The sequence below is a fragment of the Protomyctophum parallelum genome (genome assembly GCF_964188405.1).
Source record: "Protomyctophum parallelum genome assembly, chromosome: 9".
NCBI classification, from domain to species: domain Eukaryota; kingdom Metazoa; phylum Chordata; class Actinopteri; order Myctophiformes; family Myctophidae; genus Protomyctophum; species Protomyctophum parallelum.
Genome location: NC_139706.1, coordinates 26365336 through 26390043, shown reverse-complemented (window position 1 = coordinate 26390043; position 24708 = coordinate 26365336). Strand labels below are relative to the sequence as shown.

General features: G+C 39.0%; 2 protein-coding genes across 2 annotated transcripts; both read right to left on the bottom strand.

Annotated features, from left to right (window-relative positions):
• Nucleotides 1–1072: 1072 nt before the first annotated feature.
• Nucleotides 1073–7750, bottom strand: ywhag2 (3-monooxygenase/tryptophan 5-monooxygenase activation protein, gamma polypeptide 2). Its single transcript, XM_083772641.1, has 2 exons — nucleotides 7547–7750; nucleotides 1073–4478 (listed from the first exon to the last, which is right to left on the bottom strand). The coding sequence occupies exons 1-2, from the start codon at nucleotides 7631–7633 to the stop codon at nucleotides 3819–3821; spliced, it is 747 nt and encodes a 248-aa protein (XP_083628767.1). The 5' UTR covers nucleotides 7634–7750; the 3' UTR covers nucleotides 1073–3818.
• Nucleotides 7751–19933: 12183 nt separating this feature from the next.
• Nucleotides 19934–23937, bottom strand: ca4b (carbonic anhydrase IV b; the record flags this gene model as incomplete). Its single annotated transcript, XM_083773193.1, has 7 exons — nucleotides 19934–19960; nucleotides 20900–21016; nucleotides 21158–21270; nucleotides 21586–21652; nucleotides 22094–22186; nucleotides 22982–23121; nucleotides 23883–23937. The coding sequence occupies 7 exons, from the start codon at nucleotides 23935–23937 to the stop codon at nucleotides 19934–19936; spliced, it is 612 nt and encodes a 203-aa protein (XP_083629319.1).
• Nucleotides 23938–24708: the final 771 nt, after the last annotated feature.

Here is a 24708-nt window from a genome sequence, read left to right as displayed (position 1 = left end):
TTAAAATTATTCAATTATAATTCCACTCATTAGTACGTGTACATTGTATTGTTTCTGTTGCCCCGCCAGATACCAATGAAAATGCAAACCTATTGCCAATGTCCCTGAAGAGATAGCAATGCATTCAAACACAGTCTATAAGATACATTGGTATAGAATACTAATGTGTCCTGTGGCTTGATCTTTCTTTTCTTTTTTTGAGGATGCAATAGGTATCTGAGCAGTGCAGCAAGGAGCTGGCTAATAGTGGTATACTTATTATAGCCCTAGCAACAGGAAGGGGATTGGTGGTTGTCGTGAGTGAGCCTATCAGCTATTGGCTAGCGAGAAGGACTGTTCAAAGCACAGAAATCCATCTCATGAAAGCTTCAGTGCAGAAAGCTGCAGCAAGAGGCTGCAGTCTAGGAGGAAGACCCAGCAGCTTTATACCTGGCTTATCAATCACACTCATCTTAATATAAACAGATGGGTAGGGGTAATTTAGAGATAACCTTGTGTGTAGAAAATATTGTACCGGTAATAAAACTTCAAATGTAATTTCCCCCTAGGCATTTATGACTCCACGTACATTGTGTAACTCTTTTCTATAAATGAACAATCATTTTTGCTGCATTCCTAAATTTTACATTTCATGCCTTAATTGTGTGGATGATTAGGAAAACATCCATCTTAATGCTTTCCCCCCGATGAGCTGGCAGTGTCTGTGCTCTGCAATGCAGTTATCTAGACTACAACTCCTGCTCCCTGCTCTCTCCCTCTCTCGCACACACGCACGCGCGTGCACACACACACACACACACACACACACACACACACACGAGCACACACGCGTGTGCGCACACACACACACACACACACACACACACACACACACACGCTTCCGCATACATAATGGTCATGTGATCCACAAAGGGGTTACATAAGGTTATAATTGCTTCCTCCATCAATGTGCTTGGTATGAACAGTAAAACCTGCTCCCGCCAATGCATTAATGAAAGGGAATGACTAGCATTTTTTTTCTATGATTATTTAATGCCTCCAACACAAAGATAAATAAAGATATAGAATAATATTGAATAAATAAACAACTTTAATGGACAACAGATCCTCAAACAGACAAAAATCCTCAAAGCATACAGTATATTCCACTTTCATCTATCGATACCTCATTCCTTGGTTTTGAAAGGTAAATGATTAAATACTGATTGTGTTTTTAATCAACATTTTTCCCCCCTTTTGTTAATGTCATAATAGGAGGATCAACGTCAAATAAAATGAAAACTTAAAAAAAGGAAATCAATGGATAACAAATAAACAGGGAACACAATGCATTCTTGAGTGAAATCCTCTGGACACGGTATTCAAACATATATGTGGGGGGGAAAATAATAGCTCTCATCTTCCCATTCAAAACAACTCAATTTTCATTCTATTATATTTCACTATGACATAATGACTTAATAATAATGACAGGAAGCAGCATGAGTGTTTGAGCAGTTGCGCAATAGCAGGATGGCAATAGGCTTTAAGCCATTTAAAAGAAAAACAAACTTTTAAGACCATTATTAACTGACAATCAAAAACCTAAAATAAAATACATTTAAAATAAATCAATCATCATACAGTGAGTTATGGAAGCTGACTCATGATGAGTTTCAATACTGGCATAAGTTTTGAATTTACAAGGTTGTCTGACTGACCTTGACAGCAAATGTATGCTTTGACGAAAATGTCATGCAATGTCAACTCTATGGAAAATACCACATTTGTGTAAAGTTGCACAACACGTTTTCACCAAAGCATGGATTATTAGCCTTAAGGCTTTTGGTTTTTCTCTTGAGTGAAGATACAAAATAACGTCTCAACAACTAACATTTGAATGAAATATTATAGAACTAGCAGCACTATGGAAATAAATCCTTTCAGCAGCTTCCGTGTTTGTAAGCAGCTCCTTAATGTCCAAGGTTTGCTATGATGTTAAGGGTTTTGTCACACTTGGTAAGAAATAAGTCTATTACACTGACTGTGTTTTTCTTTGATTTGATTTGTGTTGTGGTGTTGAATATTCATATGTACTGTATCTTGTACTGCATGGAAGGAAGTGCCCACACATATGAAGACAAGATTGACACACATGCTTGTAGGAACTTAAAAAGGTTTAGGATGAATCCTTTTCCATAAACGTTAATTAAATTAGCAAATGAGGCATATTAATAATTAAATAATGATAGAGGCACAAAAATAAAACCACATACTGTACTGCAGGGCACAAAACAAGAGGTTAAAATATTTTTCTTAAAAAAGCAAATTTCCATATGTGTGACAGTACAATAATACACTAGACCACAACGAAAATGGTGCATTTATAATTTAGCCATATTCTTTTTTTTATTATCATAGCTATTATTTAGTATCTTGTGCAACTGCTACATAATATGACTCACATTCAAGATATTTTGTCACTCAGGTACAGCTAAAAGGTATAAAAACAAAGAAAAATATTATACTGTCAGAAATAAAATATGGTCCATGTTGTGAATTCATAAAAGGAACATTGCATCTGAAAACGTCACCATTATTAAAACATGATAGCATGACAGAAAAAGTACTTAACTGTTGAAAGAACAAAGTATATCATAGGCTAATCATACTTCAATGTGACGGCCACCAGCAGGTAAGATTAAGTGATCCCTGGTGTCACTATTTTACTTTTTTTTCTCTTTTCTTCATTAACAAATTAAATACACATATTGCATGTCACTATAGCAACGCCCATTACAGTTAAAATTTTACGATCACCATTTTGGTATAGCAAATGAAATCCAAACAAAACAAAAATAAATTAGAAATTAACATCAAACAAAGGCTGTTTCAATCATATGAATACTTAACACCCACAGTATAAGTTAATAAAGTCAAGCTACTGTATATAAATACATCACCAGCATGCACAATATTGAATAATCGGTATTATTGTTGTCATCATCTTACACTGAAGAAACAGTATAGTAGGCAAGTGCATTTAATAAAACAAACACAGAAGTAAACCACAAACTCTGAAGCTGCTTTTAGTTTTTTAGTTTTTTTCCTGTTTTATATTAAGTCTCTGCCTGTATATTAATCCTTACCTCCAAATAATCTATGGTTCCAGTGACAGAGTTGGAGTTGATAAGACAGTGCTATTCTGTGAAACGCCAAATACACTTTGGACAGAAAGATAGAAATATGTAATTGTGTTTCTCCATTCTGCCTTTTCACAACATAATTTAATAATCCAACTTTCAGTAAATTGGGAAATTCATCTGTACTGTTTGTTTAAAACGTTTATTTCTGGTTGATATCACGATCAACGCCACTTTTAGGGCCCTTTCTCATACAGTCTAGTACTGGAACCAATGCAAACAATTTTTTTGTGAGGCATTCCCATTCAAGCGTTTTGTCTTCAAGTGTCTCAAATGCACGCAAAAACCTAACTAAGCAGCTTATCTTGATACAACAAGATCAGTTCCTATGCCAGTGTGAGGCTGCCATTTCCAACCAACAACGACCACTTCAGGCTGATTGACTGACATATCAGTGGTTTTGGCAAAGGTCAAAGAGAAAATCAAGAAGACAGAGGCCCTTTCAACGGTATATATATTTCTATATATATTTAAACTAAGCTTTAACTTCCATTCTCACCTCTCTTTTGATTCTTTTCTTTTAACACATGGAAAAATAAAGAACTGCTGCTGCGGTAGCGTCATCGGCAAAAGCGGTTGCCAAATTCCACCGGCTCGTCGTTTTTTTTCTTCTTTTTTGGGGAGTGTGGTTTCTCTTTAATTGTTGCCCTCTCCTCCTGCCTCGTCATCTTGCTGGTCACTTGTCCACAGTGTCAAGTTGTCTCGTAGCAGCTGCATGATGAGAGTGGAGTCTTTGTAGGAGTCCTCGTTGAGGGTGTCCAGCTCGGCGATGGCATCGTCAAAGGCAGTCTTGGCCAGATGACAGGCCTGCTCCGGGGCGTTCTGGATCTCATAGTAGAACACAGAGTAGTTGAGAGCCAGGCCCAGGCGGATGGGGTGGGTGGGCTGCATGTGCTCCTTGCTGATCTCGTGAGCCTCGTTGTAGGCCTTCTCTGATGACTCCACGACCCCGGCCCTCTTCTCCCCGGTGGCGACCTCGGCCAGATACCGGTAGTAGTCACCCTTCATCTTCAGGTAGAAAACCTTGCTCTCGTGCTGCGTCTCATTGCAGTTCTTGACCAGGAAGTTATCCAGGAGGTTGAGCACGTCCTGGCACACTGCCTCCAGCTCCTTCTCAATCTTCTCCCGATAGGCCCTGACCATCTCAATCTTCTTCTCATTGCCGTCAGCTGAGGTCTTCTGCTCAATACTGGAGATGACCCTCCAAGAGGACCGTCTAGCCCCTACCACATTCTTATAGGCTACAGACAAGAGATTCCTCTCCTCATTGGACAGGGCCTCATTTAACTCTGTTACCTAAAGGAGTAAGAAGGAAGATGGTTGGTCATTAGTTGCTCCAGAACATAATTCTTTATTAACTTCATCACCATATGCAGCCCATTCAAACACATATATCAGAACTTAAATATCCAAGAGCATATCTGTTGTACATGCCGTGGCATATGTTTAAACAAGAACAACAGCATCAGCCGCACAACACACAGCTTTGTCGGATGATCAAGATTGCATTTGTCATGTGCAATTCCCAGTTTCCATGGCAATCTGTTCATTTAGTGCACCAGTAGATCCAGCTGCCAAGTGGATGGCTAATGCTAGCTATAGTGCAAAGCCATATTCAAGATATTCGGGGTGGGGGTTGGGTACGGGAAGGGAAGGGAAGCAGGGGGAGTTCTAGAGATGTCTAAAATGTTCCCACGAGCGAGCACTCCGGGGCAGCTGCACTGTAAGTGAAACCATCACTGACCCAGGCAGTTCTCATGTCCCTGTGACCTTCTCCTATAGCTAATTCTGACCTTTTCACCAGTCCAAATGGCATGTTATGATGTCACTTGTTATTACGACTTTTAAAAGGTATTTTCCAATACAATCCTAAAAGTAAGGGTGGAAGAAAAAAAAGACAAATTATATACTAAAATGGTAGATTCCCAGAAATTAGACAAATGCCTGAAATATGTTGTTGCCTAGAACGCCACACCTCCTACTGTGGAGGTACAGTACATGTTTCAGGGATAACGTACAAAGTTCTACGCTAACTTCATGCTCCATCACGTTCAAATTAGATACAGCATGCTATCGTAAAACAGGGAGTCATCCCCGTTAGTCATCATGACTAAATTCCCAAACGAAACATATTACTCAGCATGACGAGTCTACGACCTATCAAATGAACCGTGCATCATTCAGAACCGGCTTAGACGATCAAATCAATAACTGCAAAATAATCGGAAGATCAATCCACAAATAGTCAGCTATGGTTCAAAAGACTTCTAATAAACGACTAAATCTGCGTTCAACAACTGGGCCAACAACTTATTTCTCATGAGCTGCTGTTACTGTCCCTGCGCAGGCAGCATCACTGACGTCACAGCCTCTCACTAAGTGCATCATGCATGCTGCATATAGAAATTAAAGGGCATTTTCTTTTGCTTGATAAGCCTACATGCATATACACAACTTCATTCACAATCATTAGGAGTGGACAAGTTAATCAGTTGTATTTGTCTGTAATTGTCTGGATCTATCAACTGTGTTTAGCTGTAGTATTGTAAAAAGAAACAAATAGGTCAATAACAGGAACAGAATGGTGTCCAGAACACCTGCCATTGCATTTACAATAATGCTGAATTGCTGATGTAATTAAATTCACTGACATACATCACACTGACACAAATATCTCAGTGCTAGGTAAAATTGTACATGGGCGATACAATATCACTGAGATAGCAGTAACCACTAGCTTTACTTTTAATGCCACTATAAAGCATATAGTGTAGAAATGTTATCTAGGATTCTAAATCATTTTGCATCCTACTTATTATGAAGATTATAATGGTGAATGTTTATAATAGATTGTAATGGGGTTCCCTTGCCATCACGAAAAGACTGTCTGCAAAGGCAAGGGATTTCCCCTTGGTTAGGGAGTGAGCAACTGAGCGCATGTACTGTACACACCCCTTGCAAAAAGGCCTGGTTGGACTGCACTGGCATGGCAGGTTGTTTAAAGGGAAAGGAATACCTCCATCCATGCACACATCAAGCAACCTCTTGAAACCAGAACCTGTCCTTGACTAATGGTCTATACAAGGGCTACGAAAATATTGATTAGACTCAGCAATGCTGCTGATTTTCATTTATTAAAGTTTGTGCATGTTTTAGAAAAAAAGAATAGACTGCTAGGTAGTTTGTTACTTCCTTCACAGATCAAAACCAAATTAATTCAATTAAATTCAACAATCATTTGTGTCAATGTCCATGAAATACTGTGGCCTTTAATTCAATGCTGGCCAATCCGTTTTGAAAGGTTGTATGAGGCAGGACATCCAATCATCCATGCCATCATACACAAGTCAGAGACAAATATTCATCAATAGTCAATAATCAATAGTCAGAATAATACATGTGCATGGAACGAGGAATTTGTCCTGACTGAGAAAGAACACCTGGCAGAGTAGGCTAACATGCACAGAATACGAGAATAGGACTCAAATGTATACAGAATTATCTTTTATGAATCATAAACCCCATTGCAACAATATAAGAATACCCAAAGCCTTTACCAAATCTGATATTGTCTCACTGCAATATGACAAAGAATATTCTAGAGATTCTACTGCCTCCTACGTTTGTTTAGTGTAAAGAACTATAGATACTGTGATATATAGGCTATCAATTGTTCAGAACTCTCATGTATCAAAAAAAATATTAATTCTACGTCATATTAACAATTTGAAATATTAGTAGCCTAATATAGATTATTTTTATTCTATAAAGGGAGGGGAGCAATTTGACATTTTTGACCAGCCTCATATGGTTCTACTGCATAATGTTCGGAAGAATTATGGCAAAGCATTATAGAGCAAATACAACAGAATCATAATATAGCCTATATACATATGTTCAACGTACGAATAAGAAAATGCATGCTCTCTGTACGGTTGAGAGATCAATAGGCCTGGCTCTAGGGTACCATTGGCTATTGCATTGATTGTAATAAACCATTGTAGGATAGTATGGGCAAGAGAAAGGCACCGCCCAAGGAGACCAACCACCTTTATTAACAGCTTTGAAACCACTGAGCTCTCCGAATAACGGCGATTTTCCTAAAACAATACAATAAACCAACAACCACATTATCACACATTATATAATTGTTATATGAAATGTTGAAGTGAAGATATGTGGACTGTGGATATGTAACCGAGAGACACCTAACGAAACAGAATTGTCCCATATAGTGAGAATATATAGGAGCTATTTATGAGATGTGAGTTCAGAACCATGCAGTCTAATAGTCTATAACAGACGCGTCGCGGACACTGATTTATATAGGCTACTGGCTACATTATATCAAAGAATCGACTTACCGATTTCATTGCAGCTGCCATATCATCATATCTTTCAGCCTGTTCAGCCAACCTGGCTTTCTGCACCAACTGCTCACGATCAACCATTTTTATATTTGGTTGGTCTTAACTTTATTCTAGATTTAGGAATAAACGGACTGATATTTTATTCGCAATGCAGTGAGATTGTGCTAACCTAAAGCTGCAGCTGTTCCCTGCTGTCTGTGCTCGTGCCGACGAGACACCGTTTCCCCCTCCTCACACTTTCCCTCGCTGCGTCATCACTCACAAAAGAGGGTGTCTAGTTAGTGATGTAACATTCCATACATGGAACCCTGGACATGGAAAGACAGCAAGCTAGCTAGTTTCACTCTGGACAATGGCTTTGTGGGAAACTGAGTTCTATCATTGAGCAGTCATGGTTCCTAAATTTAAAATTGGCCTGAACAGGCCAATAGGTCCAAGGACAGTACACCAATCTGGGTGGAAAGGGGGGATCCCTATAGCACCAGGATCCCATTCCCTAGCATATAAACGATTTGTGTTTCTAAATTATTCAAACTATTTTCTCAAATGGTTAAACTTGTTGCTAAATAACTAATTTGGCTGTATGGAGACCCCTGGCCTGGAACCCCCTCAACCTCAAGGACCCCTGGGCGTCCACAGACCCCACTCTGAAAACCATTGGCCTATAGTTCTCTTTTTTAGTCAATGACCCCCAAATTAATTTCCATTAGGCCCACAGATTGCTATTTGATGAGACTTGACTCTTCTTATGGCCCCATGAGAACCATTGTAGAACGTTGATTTATTTTGATGGTTGCAAACTGCTCATAGGCACACACTTTGAAGGAGTTTAATAAAATGTGTTAAATACATTTGTTTAACAGTGTCCATTTGGGAACCAGAAGATTCACGGTTTAATCCCATGCTCCTCCGGCCGGGCAAGACACTGAGCCCCAATACTCTCCAATGAGCAGGGTGGTGCCTTGCACGGTTGCCACCATCGGTGTGTGAATGGAGGTGTGAATGGAGGAAGATGCATGGACCATTTTTTACGTCATAGTGAGTGACCTTGACCTTTGGCCATGCACCAAATTCGAATCAGTTTCTCCTTGAGTCCAATTTGTACCAAATTTGTACCATACAGACACACGCACAAATTTGTACCATACAGATGCACGCACAACCCCAAAACCTACAAAATGCCTCCAGTCACACCAGCTGAGACAGCGGAGACAGAACCGATTGTGTTTGGAGCAGCTCAGACAATTTAGGCCCTTAGTTTAGTTTGTAAATACATCAAAGATGCGAATATAATGCCTTGGCCTTCCCCAACAGGGAAGTGCGAAAAACCTGCCAGCCAGGTGCAGCAAAGGCACTGGGAGGTCTCTAGGACTATGTTTTGCCTCCTGCCTAATGTCCTCCTACGTCTCACCAGACTGTTCATCTGTGCGGTGTGCATGTGTCTGTCCTTGTCCACACTTGACCTTACTCTGGTGTATTTGAGTCAAGGGAGCCTTCTCTGCGTCTGTGTCACTGTCATAGTTGTTGTCATTGAATCTGTCCTATCGAGTCTCTCTTCCTCCCCTCCTCTCGGGAGACTCTGGGGTATTGCTAGCTTGCTTGGTGCCCTCTTGCGAGTGCTGCAACAGAGGTTGCTAACCCCTGTTGCCCTGCCAGACTTTCCTGGAGGTCAGCTGTCTCTCCAGTGTCACTGACCTTCCTCGGTTGCCATCCAGACATTCCTGGAGGTCACTGGATGAGATATAGAGTAGAAGTTGTATAGGCTACTTGAGTACAGAGACTAGTATGGAAATGTACAAAAGAACACTATATTTAGTTACTTTCCACCACTGCTCAACAGCAGAAGCAGGTGGTAAAAAATGCCCCTCGGGCCTCGGTGCACCAGGATAGATGAAAAATGTCTGGTATTTCTTCCTCAGCCTAGTGGGAAAAATATGTGTGCACAGTTTCACCGCAATCGGTCCAAACAGGTCCATGTGCAAAATTTGGGGCAGAGCTTCAGTGTGTGTTCAGTTGGCTGCGATGGTGCCAGAGATTAGCTGTCCATTGGAAATGAGGGTCCTGCTCTCAATGTGAACCCCTGCATGGTGTGTGATACAGCAAGTGCATACTTTCTGTGTGAATTCAATTAGGCCTGCTGAACTGAGTTCAGTGAGCTGTAGGAAACTAGGAATCCAAAGCAGAAGAGATGAATAGACAGCTTACTTTAATACAGCTCCCTCTTCTGGCACAGAATGGTAATGATGAATCATCATCTTCGAAATGCTTGCTTTTGAAAATTAACTATTTAATTTTAGATGTGATTTAATACAGTCAAGAATGTATTACTTACCGGTGAAGTAAAGTGTACAGTACACGTTAATCTAGGGTTCCATAACTGGGAGAACAATGATGAAACAAACAGGGAGGAATAAGGTCTCGACACAACTGGGTCCAGATGGCAGCAACATAAGAAATGTCTTACATATTTCCTACAAGAATTGACTTTCAATGTGGGTCAAGTAGCCTACTTCAAAACAAAATAAGAACATTGCCTCCCTGGCTCCCTCACACGTAAGTAAAATATTAACAAAGATGACAAAGATTTCATTTAATATGACTAAAATAAGTTATTATTAATATAATTGCTTTGATGTTGTATTGTTTTAAAGCCAGGTTAATAAATAAAATCCTAGATGTATTTTTCCCCAATCTACCGAAACATCCTCATTTGACTTTTGACTCCAGTTAATCGGCCTCATTATTTTCAAGCACGGACCCATTGTTGTCGTGTTCTTCTGCATGGTACAATCTCACTGTCCAGCAAGTAATGCTGAGGCATTGCCTTTATCCACAGTCCACCCATGTCAAAGAGGATTAGCTGTACAGTACTTGAAGCTTAGCTTAGTTACCTCACATAAGGATATAGGTCCTCTGTGTACAGTGACCATCTGTCTGCCAAGTGCAGCTCTTTATCACACTGGTGTAAATGGAGGAAACGATTGCGTTGGATGTATTAATTTACCCCAATGGAATACGGATTGCTACACCAGAAGATATCAGGGAATGGGAACTTGAGGCTGCAAGCCAGTTGTCTATACCCACCACAAGGCTCTTTGTTGCTCTCTACCCATACAACCCAGCTGCAATGTCTCCAAACCTGGAAACGGCTGCAGAAGAACTGCCTTTTGTACCCGGCCAGATAATCAAGGTAAAGAATTTTGGGTGACTCTCTCTCTCTCTCTCTGTACTAATGCAGTGCAACACTTTGTTCTGTAACCTTTCATATTTTGTTAGTTTAAAGCTTCTTATAGGCATCGTCATACAGTTCTGCTGCTTTGGCACCTGCTTGGATGAGGAGTTTAAAACGTTTCTTACAAGATGCTTAATGGTGTTTCCTGTTTGGTGTTATTTCCTGTCAACTGCCATTTTTCATTCACCCTGATGCTGCTTTCCTTTACTTCATTTGTTTATTTAGACAGGACACCGCAAACAAAACAAAATACATACAGTAAATACAAAAACAGAGGTACGAAACAGGTAAAAAGGTGCCAAGAAATGGCTAAGACTAAAACACATTTTTACTTGGCTCATATATTATTGCACTTAGAAAATTGCAGAATTTTAGAGGCCAATATTTACACACACACACACACACACACACACACACACACACACACACACACACACACACACACACACACACACACACACACACACACACACACACACACCATAGTTAGGATGATGAAGATCCCCTCCAAGACCAAATACTTCTTGACCTACTTCTATGTGTACATTTGCTAGGTGTTTGGAGATCAAGATTGTGATGGGTTCTATCATGGAGAGTCTGGAGGCCTGTCTGGTTATGTGCCAAGTAACATGGTGGCTGAAGTCCCAGTGGACGATGAGTATCTCAAGCAACTGCTCGTTCAGCAGGGATTCATTCCTATGGAAAACACAGGTATTGCCCCATTTTTTATTGTCACTGTGCTTCACTTTAAAAAACAATTAATAAAGAAGTAAAGCTGTTTAGAAACATGAACAAAAGAATGTTGGTGTTGCAGAGAAAATAACAGCTAAGCAACTTTGTGCAATATTATACAATGGCATCCATAAACTCATACAGTACACAGTACAATCCGGAGAATTAACACTTCACATTTTGCTATGTAGATTCATCTGAAATCATATGTTATTACAGTAGCCTAATGACAATCGCCTGATATCGCAAAACAAGAATACATGATGTATTGTATGACCCACAGGTGAATCAGATTTAGATCTGAGTCTGACTGATGCAGCCAACACTCCTGATGATGTGGTTGTTCACAGAATGGTGGCCAAATTTGATTATGATCCATGGGAGAGTTCCCCCAACATAGACAGTGAAGTAAGCAAGCATTACATGCATGTGTCAAAGTATTAAAGGACCACTTCACCACTTTTCAACCTATCTTCATAATTGGTCCTCACTAATGTTCATGATAAAATACCACCATTTTTCCCACTCGATCTATGTCTCATAGGAGGGCTGTAGACAGTTCAGAAACCCACCAGTGACATCATCGTTAGGCAGATTTTCTTTTTAAACAATATAATTTTGACTTGTATTATCGTGAGAACGATGGCTTCCATTTTCGCATTGCAACTTGTCAGGAATAGAAAGCCTGCAGTTTCTATTATCTTGGAATCCCCATCGATGATGTCACTAGTGGACGGGTTTTGGAACTACCCACAGCCCTCCTAAGAGACACAGACTGAGTAGAAACAAATTGTGCTATTTTACCATGAACATTAGTGAGGAGTGAGGATCAATTATATGAAGATAGGTTGAAAAGCAGTGAAGTGGTCCATTAAGTAGTAGTATGTTTTGTCAGTATTTGAAGAAATAAAAGCAATCATTTCTTGTAGGTAGAGCTTTCCTTCCATGCTGGGGATGTCATATATGTGTTTGGTGGTGTGGATCAAGATGGCTTCTATAATGTAAGTAACTCAATATTGTGCTGACTGCTAACCAGTTTTTCTATCCTACATTTCTCATCAACTTAATATCTGATTATGTCATACAATTCAATTTAGGGGGATCTTCATGGACGACAGGGCCTGGTGCCATCAAACTTCCTGGAAGCCCTACCATGGAATTAGTGTTACCAATGAGTTACCCTATTGTGTTGAATATAAGATTTTTTTCCAAAGGAAATATCCTAAAAAAAACGGGGTAGAATTATAATCGGGGACTAGACTATTTGACATGTCATTACACATCTGCGCCAATGGATGAGGGTCAAAAATTGGGGTTGTCTTATAATCAGAGTCGTCTTATATTCAACACAATACGGTATTACATTTTTCCCATTTTATCTTTTTGTGTGGCGGTTTATCTTAAGCCCAACATTACATGATTATTACTTTTAAATGCAGACAAACTCAACTCATACACGAGATACATTTATTCAGAAAGCACAGACAAAATTAATGGTAATGTTTCAGTGTGTATGACATTCAACAAATGTACAGTTATTTATTTTCTTTGCTAAACAAAATATTATATTTTATTTTCTGATACACCTTTCTTTCATAAGTATACTGTATGAGCCAAAAGTTATGAATATAACATGTAATGCCAGCCAGATATGATCTGTTATTTAACAGTTATTCCTGATAACAACTGCTAGGTTATGTTAGCCTTAAAAGCCCACCTGCAAGTCTCAGATGTTTGCTAACCAGCTGCATGACCATAGAATGTCTATAATTGCCTTATTATCATATTTATAAAATGTTTAAACTCTGATTAGAGTCTTATTTTATCAAGAAATTTTAAAACTTTTGATACACATATAAAAGCTTTATACTGTACGTAGTTTATATTAGTTTATATTATAGCAACAAAAATGGTATGATTTATATATCCATGGATGTATGGAAATATCAAAAGCTGGGTAATAAATAAAAGGTCTTATTTATTTGACAATTCTAATCTGTTTTGTAATAGTTCTAGCAGTCTGAATCTAGAATATTTGTCCGTATAATTCTGGTCTATATGCTTGTACAGCTATGCAGCTTGTCTGTATGATGTTGGTTATCTAATTGTCCTACAATAACCAAGCTTGCAGCTTCCATAACAACAGCTTTGTCAGATCAATATTTGATGGATAAATACAACTGATGATTGACCTGACAGCAACTGCAGTTAAAAAGAAAACTCCTCTTTGGAGTGTTGACTGGTGCTGGAAGGCTCCATCTTTGAATTCCCTCAGTAGCCAACAGTTTAGTCATCCATAAAGTAGGAAACACTACACTGTATAGTGAAGTTTAGTAGTGCTTAATACTTTATGGGTGACAACACTGTACATCAGTAGACTGGTCTCTCCAAAGGGCAGGTTTGAGTTAAGTGTTTGTGATAAGTGACAAGTGGAATATGCAAAAGAATTTCATGATGACAAAATATAGTGAAAGTAGACTTTCACTCTCTATGACAACATTTCATCTGATATAGCTCCTCAACAAAATGTTAATACAATACATAATTGAAGCACAGATCAAGGCATTTCATCAGCATCTTACCATTATACATTGTCCAAAGAAAGCACAGGTTAAGTTTGAACATGGTGTAAAGGTCTTACCAGCTTCTTGACTCCCAGAACCCAGAAGTGAGTGTGATCTTTTTATTAACCCTGTCTCACACCCACGTGGTTTAAACAGGAAAGGGTCTACAGTTACTGTCTTTTCTCTCACACACACGCACGCACACGCACACACACACACACACACACACACACACACACACACACACACACACACACACACACACACACACACACACACACACACACACACACACACACACACACACACACACACACACACACACACACACACACAGTGTTTTTACAGAGAAGTCAAGTCAAGAAAATTAAAGAAACATCCATTCCAACTATAATAACAGATATGGCCAGTAACTCCTTTTGATCGAAATAAACTAAACTAGAAAAAGTGCCCTTCTGGGCACAGGTCTCTACCAGGATAGGAATGTAGGACATTGCAGCTTGCCTTCATCTGGTGGTTGGATAAAAGGCCAACAAAAGTAAATTAGAGGTAAAAACACTTTTCGGCCAGTTATAGCGCCACCTTGAGGCTGAGTTGAAATTGTTCATGTGGCATTTCTTCCTCGGCCTAGTGGGAATGTGCGTGCACAATTTCACGGAAATCACGCGATGTGTTCATGATTTGCAGCATTTTGTTTGAAACTGAGCACTCCTGTGAACTTTGGAAGCCAATCTTAACCAATCAGGATGGAGTCTGAGAAATCTGAAAGACCCGTTTCGTTGAATGGCTCTAGAGAGACTAGCTGTGTACCAATTTGCGCGATGTTTGGACAAAATCTGTAGGTGTACTGTGCAAAAACTTGTTTTGCACAAAGCGGCCTCCTGGTGGCGCTATAACAGGCCGTTGTGGAAATGTTGGGGCAGAGGTTCATCGTTGGGATCCAGGGAGTGTATGTGCAAAATTTGCCATCGACCGGGTTGTTTTGCACAAAGCGGCCTCCTGGTGGCTCTATAACAGGCCGTTCTGGAAAGTTTGGGGCAGAGGTTCATCGTTGGCATCCAGGGAGTGTGTGTGCAAAATTTGGCATCGACCGGGTTAACGGTGGCCGAGATTAGCTGCTCACGGACACACGGACGGACGGACGGACGGACGGACACACACACACACGGACGGACGGACGGAGTGCAAAACATACTCTCCCCCCATGCCTTCGGCCTGGTGGAGACAACTAAAGTAAACTAAACACTCAGCACTGATGGCTACTCAATCTCTAATGTTGACCACTGTATTTCTACCTCTACACTATACATAATTATGCAACAAATAAATGATGGTAAAGTACAACATCTCATTTACATTTTTGAATAGTCATCAGAGGTAGCCGGAGGGGTGTGTGTGTGTGTGTGTGTGGGGGGGGGGGGGGTAGTGTAAGGTTCTGCAGTAGATGTGCAATATGCAACAACAGAAACTTCACAAATAGAATAGACATAGGTCTGCGTCCTCTGTTGTCAAGGAAACCCAAACCTCAGAGCCACACCAGTGGAATAAGAGGAAGTGGGGGATGGGTGGCGTGCACAAAACTGGATCTTGTGAAACAACACTGATCTGACAAGAGTGGGCTGTTGGCGATAGATTGCTGTAGGTTGATAGTGTTGCAACTGTTGCATTGTTGATTCAAGAATTATTTTAGCTTGCCTCATATGCTGCATTGTGACGGAATAAATGCACCCCTCTCTCCTCTCCCCAAACACACAATGTAAATTAGTTAATTAATTAATACTAATAATGAAGTTGCATCTATCTCTCCCTGACAAAGCAAGGGTATGTTGCATAATCTAGCATGACTGTGCAGCATGCAGATTATCTCCCTACTAGTCCCTAGTCACCTATGACAGTGACTCACTCTATTTGGATCAGATGTCTATTTCTGTGTCCTGTTCTTAAGGTGATATAGATAGCGTGACGTCAGTGTTGCAAAACAAGTCACTGCTGGGTATAATCACTGGGTATAATGCTCACAGGTCATTGACTAGCCTAGGGTTGATTGTATTATCTGATCTTTAGCTGACAAACAAGCCACTTGTTCTTAAGCCCAAACCACACATGATTCGCCTTGCAACTACTTGCAAGTTTACAACCATTATCCCAATGGCAGTTGCAAGGAGTTGCATTGGTGTGGACGGCCTTAAAACGGTGTTGTTGCAAGGAGTTGCGACTAGTTGCATTGGTGCGGTTTGGTCTCTACAGTTCTGTAAATCCTGATACCATGTGAATTCACATGTACTTTGAGAAATGTAATGTGTATACGGAAGCTTTTCCACTACAAAAGGCCTGGTTCTAAGTTTGCATAAGGCTCCCTGAGATGAGATATCAACCCCATTATACAAATACAGGAAAAGAAACATTTGTAAATCTTAACATTCCAGTTAACCTTGATTCACTACTTCTGGTTGTCATGGAAAATGCTGTGGCTCATGTATACTCTGTTAAAAGAAAACATAATGAGGAAAAAACATGCCAATGTCAGACTTAAATCCTAGAGATCTTGGTCTGTGCAATTCCATCTGTATGTGGTGTATGTCTTTTGACAGGCAGACCTCATTGTTACCAAACATTAACAATAGAACAGCATTATGAAATGCGCAGAGTACCTGGGGCAATGACTGCAGGACTGATAAATGATAAAGAATGAGGATGCCTGTAGTTATTGGAAAGTGGTGGCAATCAGACACTATTCACAACAATGGTGTTCCTGTTGACATTGTGAAAAACTTTATAATGATTGTGCTAAGAATTCATTATTATTTGTATTATTATTATTAGCCTACTTGGTGCCCTGGCCTACTTGGAACGATGCAAGTTGGAAATTCATGCCCCACCCATTTATTGTGTCTATGTCCCTTTTATGCCCATATATGGAGTTATTTGTCAGACATGCCCAAATATGAAGTCTATGCAGATGTCAGAACATGATTGTTTCAACCTGTCTTCCTCAACATTGTTCTCACTCCTTCCCTCAGGGAAACATTAGCATTGGAGGAGCTCAGACCAGCCACCTAAAGACCGTTTTGGGGTGCATATTTAGTTTAGACTAGTCATTGGTTAGACATACGGTTGGTGAGGGGTGCATTAAAACGACGGAATTAAGGTTGGTGAGGGGTGCGTTAAAACAACCGGATTAAGGTTGGTGAGGGGTGCGTTAAGGGTTGGGAGAGGGTTAAGGTTAGGTTTAGGTGTGCTGCCCGTAGCTCTGATCTGATATGTTTTTATGTACTGTAGCTGACCAGGTGATATGGCTCCTTGATAGTGTCAGCTAGGTATGTAATGCAAAGTTTTACCTGAGAAAAGTTAATACCATATGTACACAGTACACTCCTGATGTGGGATTTCTCCTGGATTTGCTATCAAAGTCCCTAAATTCACCAGAACACAGGTACTAAATTAACTATAACAATCTACAAACTAGCAATCATACAGAGATGTTAAAGGTGCGTCTTACATATTGCTTCAGTTTTCAAGTCAACTTCTGTAGCCTATATGCCTACGCTTTGCGTTTCAATGGCTGAAACTGTACTCATCATTTTCCAATGCTAGTAAAGCAAGTCTCATCAAAGTATCAAGCTTAAATAATTCACCACATGCAGGAAATTACATCTACTCTGTTAAAAAGTTTCTGGGGGAGGACCCCAAGACCATAGGCCTACACCTTGTGTATGGTCAATCAGGCTAATGATTGATAACAGATACCATTACCATTATAGGCCTACCAATAATGCAGGGCTTAGTTGCAGGCACACTTTGGTAGGCCCTGTACTCAACATTGCAATTTGCACCATTAGCATTAAAGTCACCTGCAGTAGGCCTACGTGTGTAGGACTAAGCTAAATAAATAGTAGGCCTATCCTCTCTAAAACCGCACGCACGGCACACACAAACATGCACGCGCATTTTTATCCTATTAACCATTAATTGATTAATCAGACCCATCCCATACCTCTACATTAGGTGGCCGTCAACAGTTAGACAGGTTTATATGCACTACTACTACCACACTGTGGTTTATGCTGGAACTGACACCAAGTCACCAATAATAGCTGTATGAATGTGAATGGACACTCAAGAGGCGAGCTGCCTGTATCGATAACTTTACAAGTCACACGTGTGTGTGTGTGTGTGTGTGTGTGTGTGTGTGTTCGTGCGCGCGCGCGTGCATGCGAGAGAGAGAGTGAGAGAGCAGACAGAAAGTGAGAGAAAAGACAGTTAGACCCTTTCCTGTTTAAACCACGTGGGTGAGACAGGGTTAATAAAAAGAGCAGACTCACTTCTGGGTTCTATCTGTCCTCTGGGGAGTCAAGAAGCTGGTAAGACCCTTATACCATGTTCAAACTTAACCTGTGCTTTCTTTGGACAATGTATATATTTTTCTTATTATACGTTTATAATTGTATACTATGCTGATGAAATGCATTGATCTGTGCTTCAATTATGTATTGTATTAACATTTTGTTGAGGAGCTATATCAGATGAAATGTTGTCATAGAGAGTGAAAGTCTTGTTTTCACTATATTTTGTCATCATGAAATTATTTTGCATTTTCCACTTATCTCAAACTTCATTTGTCAGAATAATTCTTCAAACCTGCCCTTTGGAGAGACCAGTCTATTGATGTACAGTGTTGTCACCCATAAAGTATTAAGCACTACTAAACTTCACTATACAGTGTAGTGTTTCCTACTTTATGGATGACTAAACTGTTGGCTACTGAGAATAATTCTTCAAACCTGCCTTTTGGAGAGACCAGTCTACTGATGTACAGTGTTGTCACCCATAAAGTACAAATAACTACTAAACTTCACTATGCAGTGTAGTGTTTCCTACTTTATGGATGACTATACTGTTGGCTACTGAGAATAATTCTTAAAATCTGCCTTTTGGAGAGACCAGTCTACTGATGTACAGTGTTGTCACCCATAAAGTAAAAATAACTACTAAACTTCACTAATACAGTGTAGTGTTTCCTACTTTATGGATGAATATACTGTTGGCTACTGAGAATAATTCTTCAAACCTGCCCTTTGGAGAGACCAGTCTACTGATGTACAGTGTTGTCACCCATAAAGTAAAAATAACTACTAAACTTAACTAATACAGTGTAGTGTTTCATACTTTATGGATGACTATACTGTTGGCTACTGAGGGAATTCAAAGATGGAGCCTTCCAGCACCATTCAAACACTCCAAAGGATTTTGTTTTCTTTTTAACTGCATACTGCTGACCATTTTGAAAAACAGATTAATTGTCATCTAGTTGTTGTCAGGTCAATCATCAGTTGTATTTATCCATCAAATATTGATCTGACAAAGCTGTTGTCATGGAAGCTGCAAGCTTGGTTATTGTAGGACAATTAGATAGCCAACTTCATACAGACAACTAATCACATGAAATGTTGTCATAGAGTGAAAGTCTACTTTCACTATATTTTGTCACCATGAAATTCTTTTGCATTTTCCACTTGTCACTTATCTCAAACTTAATTTGTCAGAATAATTCTTCAAACCTACCCTTTGGGGAGACCAGTCTACTGATGTACAGTGTTGTCACCCATAAAGTACAAATAACTACTAAACTTCACTATACAGTGTAGTGTTTCCTACTTTATGGATGACTAAACTGTTGGCTACTGAGGGAATTCAAAGATGGAGCCTTCCAGCACCATTCAAACACTCCAAAGGATTTGTTTTCTTTTTAACTGCAGTTGTTGTCAGGTCAATCATCAGTTGTATTTATCCATCAAATATTGATCTGACAAAGCTGTTGTCATGGAAGCTGCAAGCTTGGTTATTGTAGGACAATTAGATAACCAACATCATACAGACAACCTGCATATCACATGGAATGTTGTCAGAGAGTGAAAGTCTACTTTCACTATATTTTGTCATCATGAAATTCTTTTGCATTTTCCACTTCCACTTATCTCAAACTGTCAGAATAATTCTTCAAACCTGCCCTTTGGAGATACCAGTCTACTGATGTACAGTGTTGTCACCCATAAAGTAGAAAGAACTACTAAACTTCACTATACAGTGTAGTGTTTCCTACTTTATGGATGACTATACTATTGGCTACTGAGGGAATTCAAAGATGGAGCCTTCCAGCACTATTCAAATATTCCAATGGATGGAATGGTCCCCACCTGTCTCCAGCCCTATTTAATGAGTTTGTTGCTCTGTGTTTTGTTAGCCCTGATGAAGACCGTATAGGTCGAATCATGTCGGTTGAATAAAGTTTTCCTCCTTTTTAAGTGTGCCCGAATCTCCGCTTTGTTCTATTCCAATGGACTTTTTAACTGACCATTTTGAAAAACAGATTTATTGTCCTGTAGTTGTCAGTTCAATCATAACTGTTGTATTTACCCATAAAATATTGATCTGACAAAGCTGTTTATTGTAGGATAGGTATAGCCAACTTCATACAGACAAGATGCATAGCTGTACCATCATATAGACCAAGATTATACGGACAGTAATTTCGAATTGTCCAAAAATAAGACCCTTTATTTAAAAAACAGTGTTTACGTTATTTCATATTTATATTAAACTTGGTAATTTTGAACATACAACATTGGACAAAATGCATCTCCATTTCATCTTGACAACCCATAGATTGATGGTACACTTGACACATGATTTTGATGCATGAAAAAGGATTATATTAGGCTACATCAAATGACACTGTGCACATGGACACTTTCAGCTCTGAATGTGCAGGGAATATCCAATGGTTGCTAAAATTGAAGCACTGAGTAATGTAGAGCTTACTGAAGTAACATGTCCTTCAGAATAATACACCTTCCTGCCATTCAAGGGCTGAACAGGTCGATATATTTCTGCCATTTGCATGCCATTAGCAAACTGAAGCTGGGAGAATGCAGCAAGCTGTGAAAACAGTAAATACCATTCAAATCCGATAATAATCAAAGTACACAGAGTAAACTAATAAAGAGGTACATTTGATATGCTTGTTTAAAAGAGTCAAAGTTCTTCTTTAGAATGAGGAGAGGATTGCATGAAAAGCACCTGTTTTTTGCTGAGTCGAATGGGGTTTTCAAACACTGTCCAAATGATCGCTTCGTCACAATTTGGCGTTGTAAGGGAGCCCTGGTAGCGAAAGTACCTTGTCCTGTTATGCTCTGGTGGAAGGAGCATGTCTAAGGACACACTACTTAATGTAGAATTTCCAGCTGAATTCAGAAATAACAAATCAGTAAAGGCATATATCTTTTTGCGTAATGTTCAGATTGACAGTTCTGATGCTATCTTTTATTTAACTTATTATTACTATTATTTATTTATTATTGTAGATGTTTTATTGCATTGTAAAACATCAAATACTTACCAGTTGCACTTTACCCCAGAATAATCATTGACACAATAATAAGCGTCTATTGTCCCACCAGATTTTGATACACAATAAGGGTTTCTTCTTACAGGTAGATATGACTTACTAGGATGTTTAATATCTTCCAGAGCCTCTATGATGGTGTCATATTTCTTATTTGATGTCTCGGATTCCTGGAATTGCAGATATTAGATTAAACTTAAACCTAAAATTGTCTTGGCAAATTGAAATCACATTTGTACATTACATCAATAAATTACAATGTTACAACAATAAATGTGAAGAGGGTGTGCTCTGTTTTGATGGTCAGTCATCAGGTTGGGCCTTGAGTGGTACAGCAGAAGTGGTGGAAGAAAGTATCAATATTACGCAAATGTACAAATGTATTGGCATCAAAATATACTTAGTAGCAAACATACAAGTACTCATTATGCAGAAGGTTTTCAAAATGTGTCAAATATGTGTCAAAAGATCTTTCAAAAATCTACAAAGTAACTAGTAACTAAAGTAAATGCACTTAGTTACTTTCCACCACTGAGACTAGTATTAGCAGTAGTAGTATTACAACAGTAGGCTATTAGTATTGTTTTCAGTGAAAGAAAACCAAACAGCACCTGGAAGAAAAATCCAAGCACTGCAACACCTGTGCGGTCTCCCAGAGCTTCAGGTATAGAGTTGTATTCTTCTTTTACATGGACAATATGAATCTATTATAAATAGCATAAGATGAACATCATTAATTAATTAATTAATTAATTACTTATTGCTTATGATTGAATAAATACGTATTTCGGTTGTATAATTCAAATAATTTATATTTGATTCAATTCAATGGCGGTTTTTTATCACATATTTTGTCTTCTGGTCTATTGAGTGCAGGTACCTCCATTGGAAAGCGTTCTCCATCGATGGTGTGTTCTGCGCCCCAATGCAGATGAAGTTGCATTGCCTTGTAGGTTTCTGGCAGATTTCCACCTTTGATCATTGCAGCAACAGGAAGGTCAAGAAGAACTTCAACTACAAATGAAATTCAAGTCATAAAAGATGAGAAATCTTTGATCAGAACCGCCATGTGAACTTAAAGGACTAGTGAGGCCATTAAAAAGGTACAAAAGGATGGCAAATGTGTCAGGATATTTTAAGATATTAAAAAGCTGCATTGTAAGCAGTTACTTTACAAGGCTTTATTGTGTTGCATTTAATTTGACTAAGCATTTTTAAGTTGTTATGGCCCATACAGCATGATAAACATTTTATACTGCTGTTTTGATCAGTTCAACATCTTTGCCTTGAATTATTAATTAATTGTATTAAATGTGCCATTTTAACAAATAAAATAATAGCAGAACTAGAAGCTCACAATACATTGAGCTTGTACTGTACATCAGCTTTATTTTGTATGACAAATTATATACAGTTTGGCTAATAAATACAGACAAACAAACATTGATATTAATGTATTTTCTTTGTAAGATACCATTGTGCCCGGTGTTTTTAATTACACCATGGAACGTGTCTTGATAGCCAGTGAACTGCAGTGGAGAGAGACGCTCATCTAGAAGTCTATTCCTTGTGACAATATTTATTGGAGACTGGAACAATCCGTTACATTGCTCTGACACCACTGCCCACTTATCAGGTTCTGGACAACAAACATGAAATAACTGAATGCACCTGTAAAGGCATTTAGTGTACTTTAAAATGTATAAAATAATAATAATATGAATTCATTTTTTTTAAAACTATGTACTGTATGCATGAATAGATTTTTACCTGTGCATGTGCTGTTGCATGCATACTGGGACTCATAGCACCAGTCTATTACAGATGGATAGAAATTGGTCAAATTACTCATACATCAGAAATACATGTGCAGTAGGAAGACAAATTAGTTTGTTTATATTTTCAATAATGCTACTTTATAAGAAATGAGAGTTAACTCCTTTTGTATGCTAAATGATTGCGTTTCCCTGATGTGATGGCACAATTAAGAAAGAACAGTTCCAATAATGTATTCTCTCCTCAACGCCTCACCTCTCTCTGTAATTCTGCAAACTGTTAATCAATCAATCAATCAATTAATCAATCAATCAATCAATCAATCAAACTCCAGGAGAGATGTGATTCACACTGGTACACCCTGATTTACCAATCACTCACTGGAGATACTTTGGTCATCTACTTAGTTGAAGTCCCAGATCTAACTGCCAAATCACATGTACTTTTGTGACAGACTTGCACTCTGCTGCTGCAACAGTCTGGAATGGTCTCAACAAACCCCTACAGAGTCTGCTGATTTGGCTGCCTTTAGCCAATTTAAGTATTTATTCCTGTCAACTAGATGCTATATTGTACAAGATAATTGTAATTATTGTGAAGTGCAATCTAGCAACACCAACTTACCGGCTCCTGAAATCTTCACCAGAGTTGCACAGACAAATAAAGTAAATGTAAGCATTGCTATTGTATAATTTGCCTTGTCTACCTGAATTATAATTTCATTATAGATGCTGCCAGGACAGACCGACTTATATTTAACTGATTTGCCTATCTGTTAATCCCACCTACTTTATTTATTTGATTCGTTGTTTCATTATTTCCCAATTTATTATAGCCCTCAATAACAAAGGATATAGTAGATAGTAGCTATCTTACAATCTTACAGCCTATTTTACAGCCTTTATCTTATATATCTTATCAGAGAACTGTTTGTCTCTTATCTAGTCAATAGCCTAATAATGGAAGCTATGGAATGTATTTGGCACGCTCAAGTATTAGTGTGGCCTGCTCCACCAGACTGTGCTAACAATACACATACATACAAACAAACAAAGGAGACTGGAACATTCAAGCAAACCTTAAAAAGATTTGGATACCACATGACCTCACAATGAAAAGTCAGGAGTTGGAGGGGCTATTATAGCGCCCCTCAAAAATGAAAGCAGTCTTTCCTAACTCACTATACGACGTGGAATGATCTGTGTCTGTGCGAGCTTGTTAGATTAGATATCCTGTAGCAGAAGATTAATAGTATGGTATGGTAGATTCCGGCCTTATAAATAAATATGTTGGTCTATGATACGAAAATATATGGAATACTACTAGTACATGCAATAAGGCTGGCCTGTAGAATGTATTTGTAAAACAGTCAACAAATGTACAAAAGAGTGGTTCCCAAATTGGGGTCTGGCTGGGGATCCCATGGGGGCTCCAATTGGGAGGGTTCCAG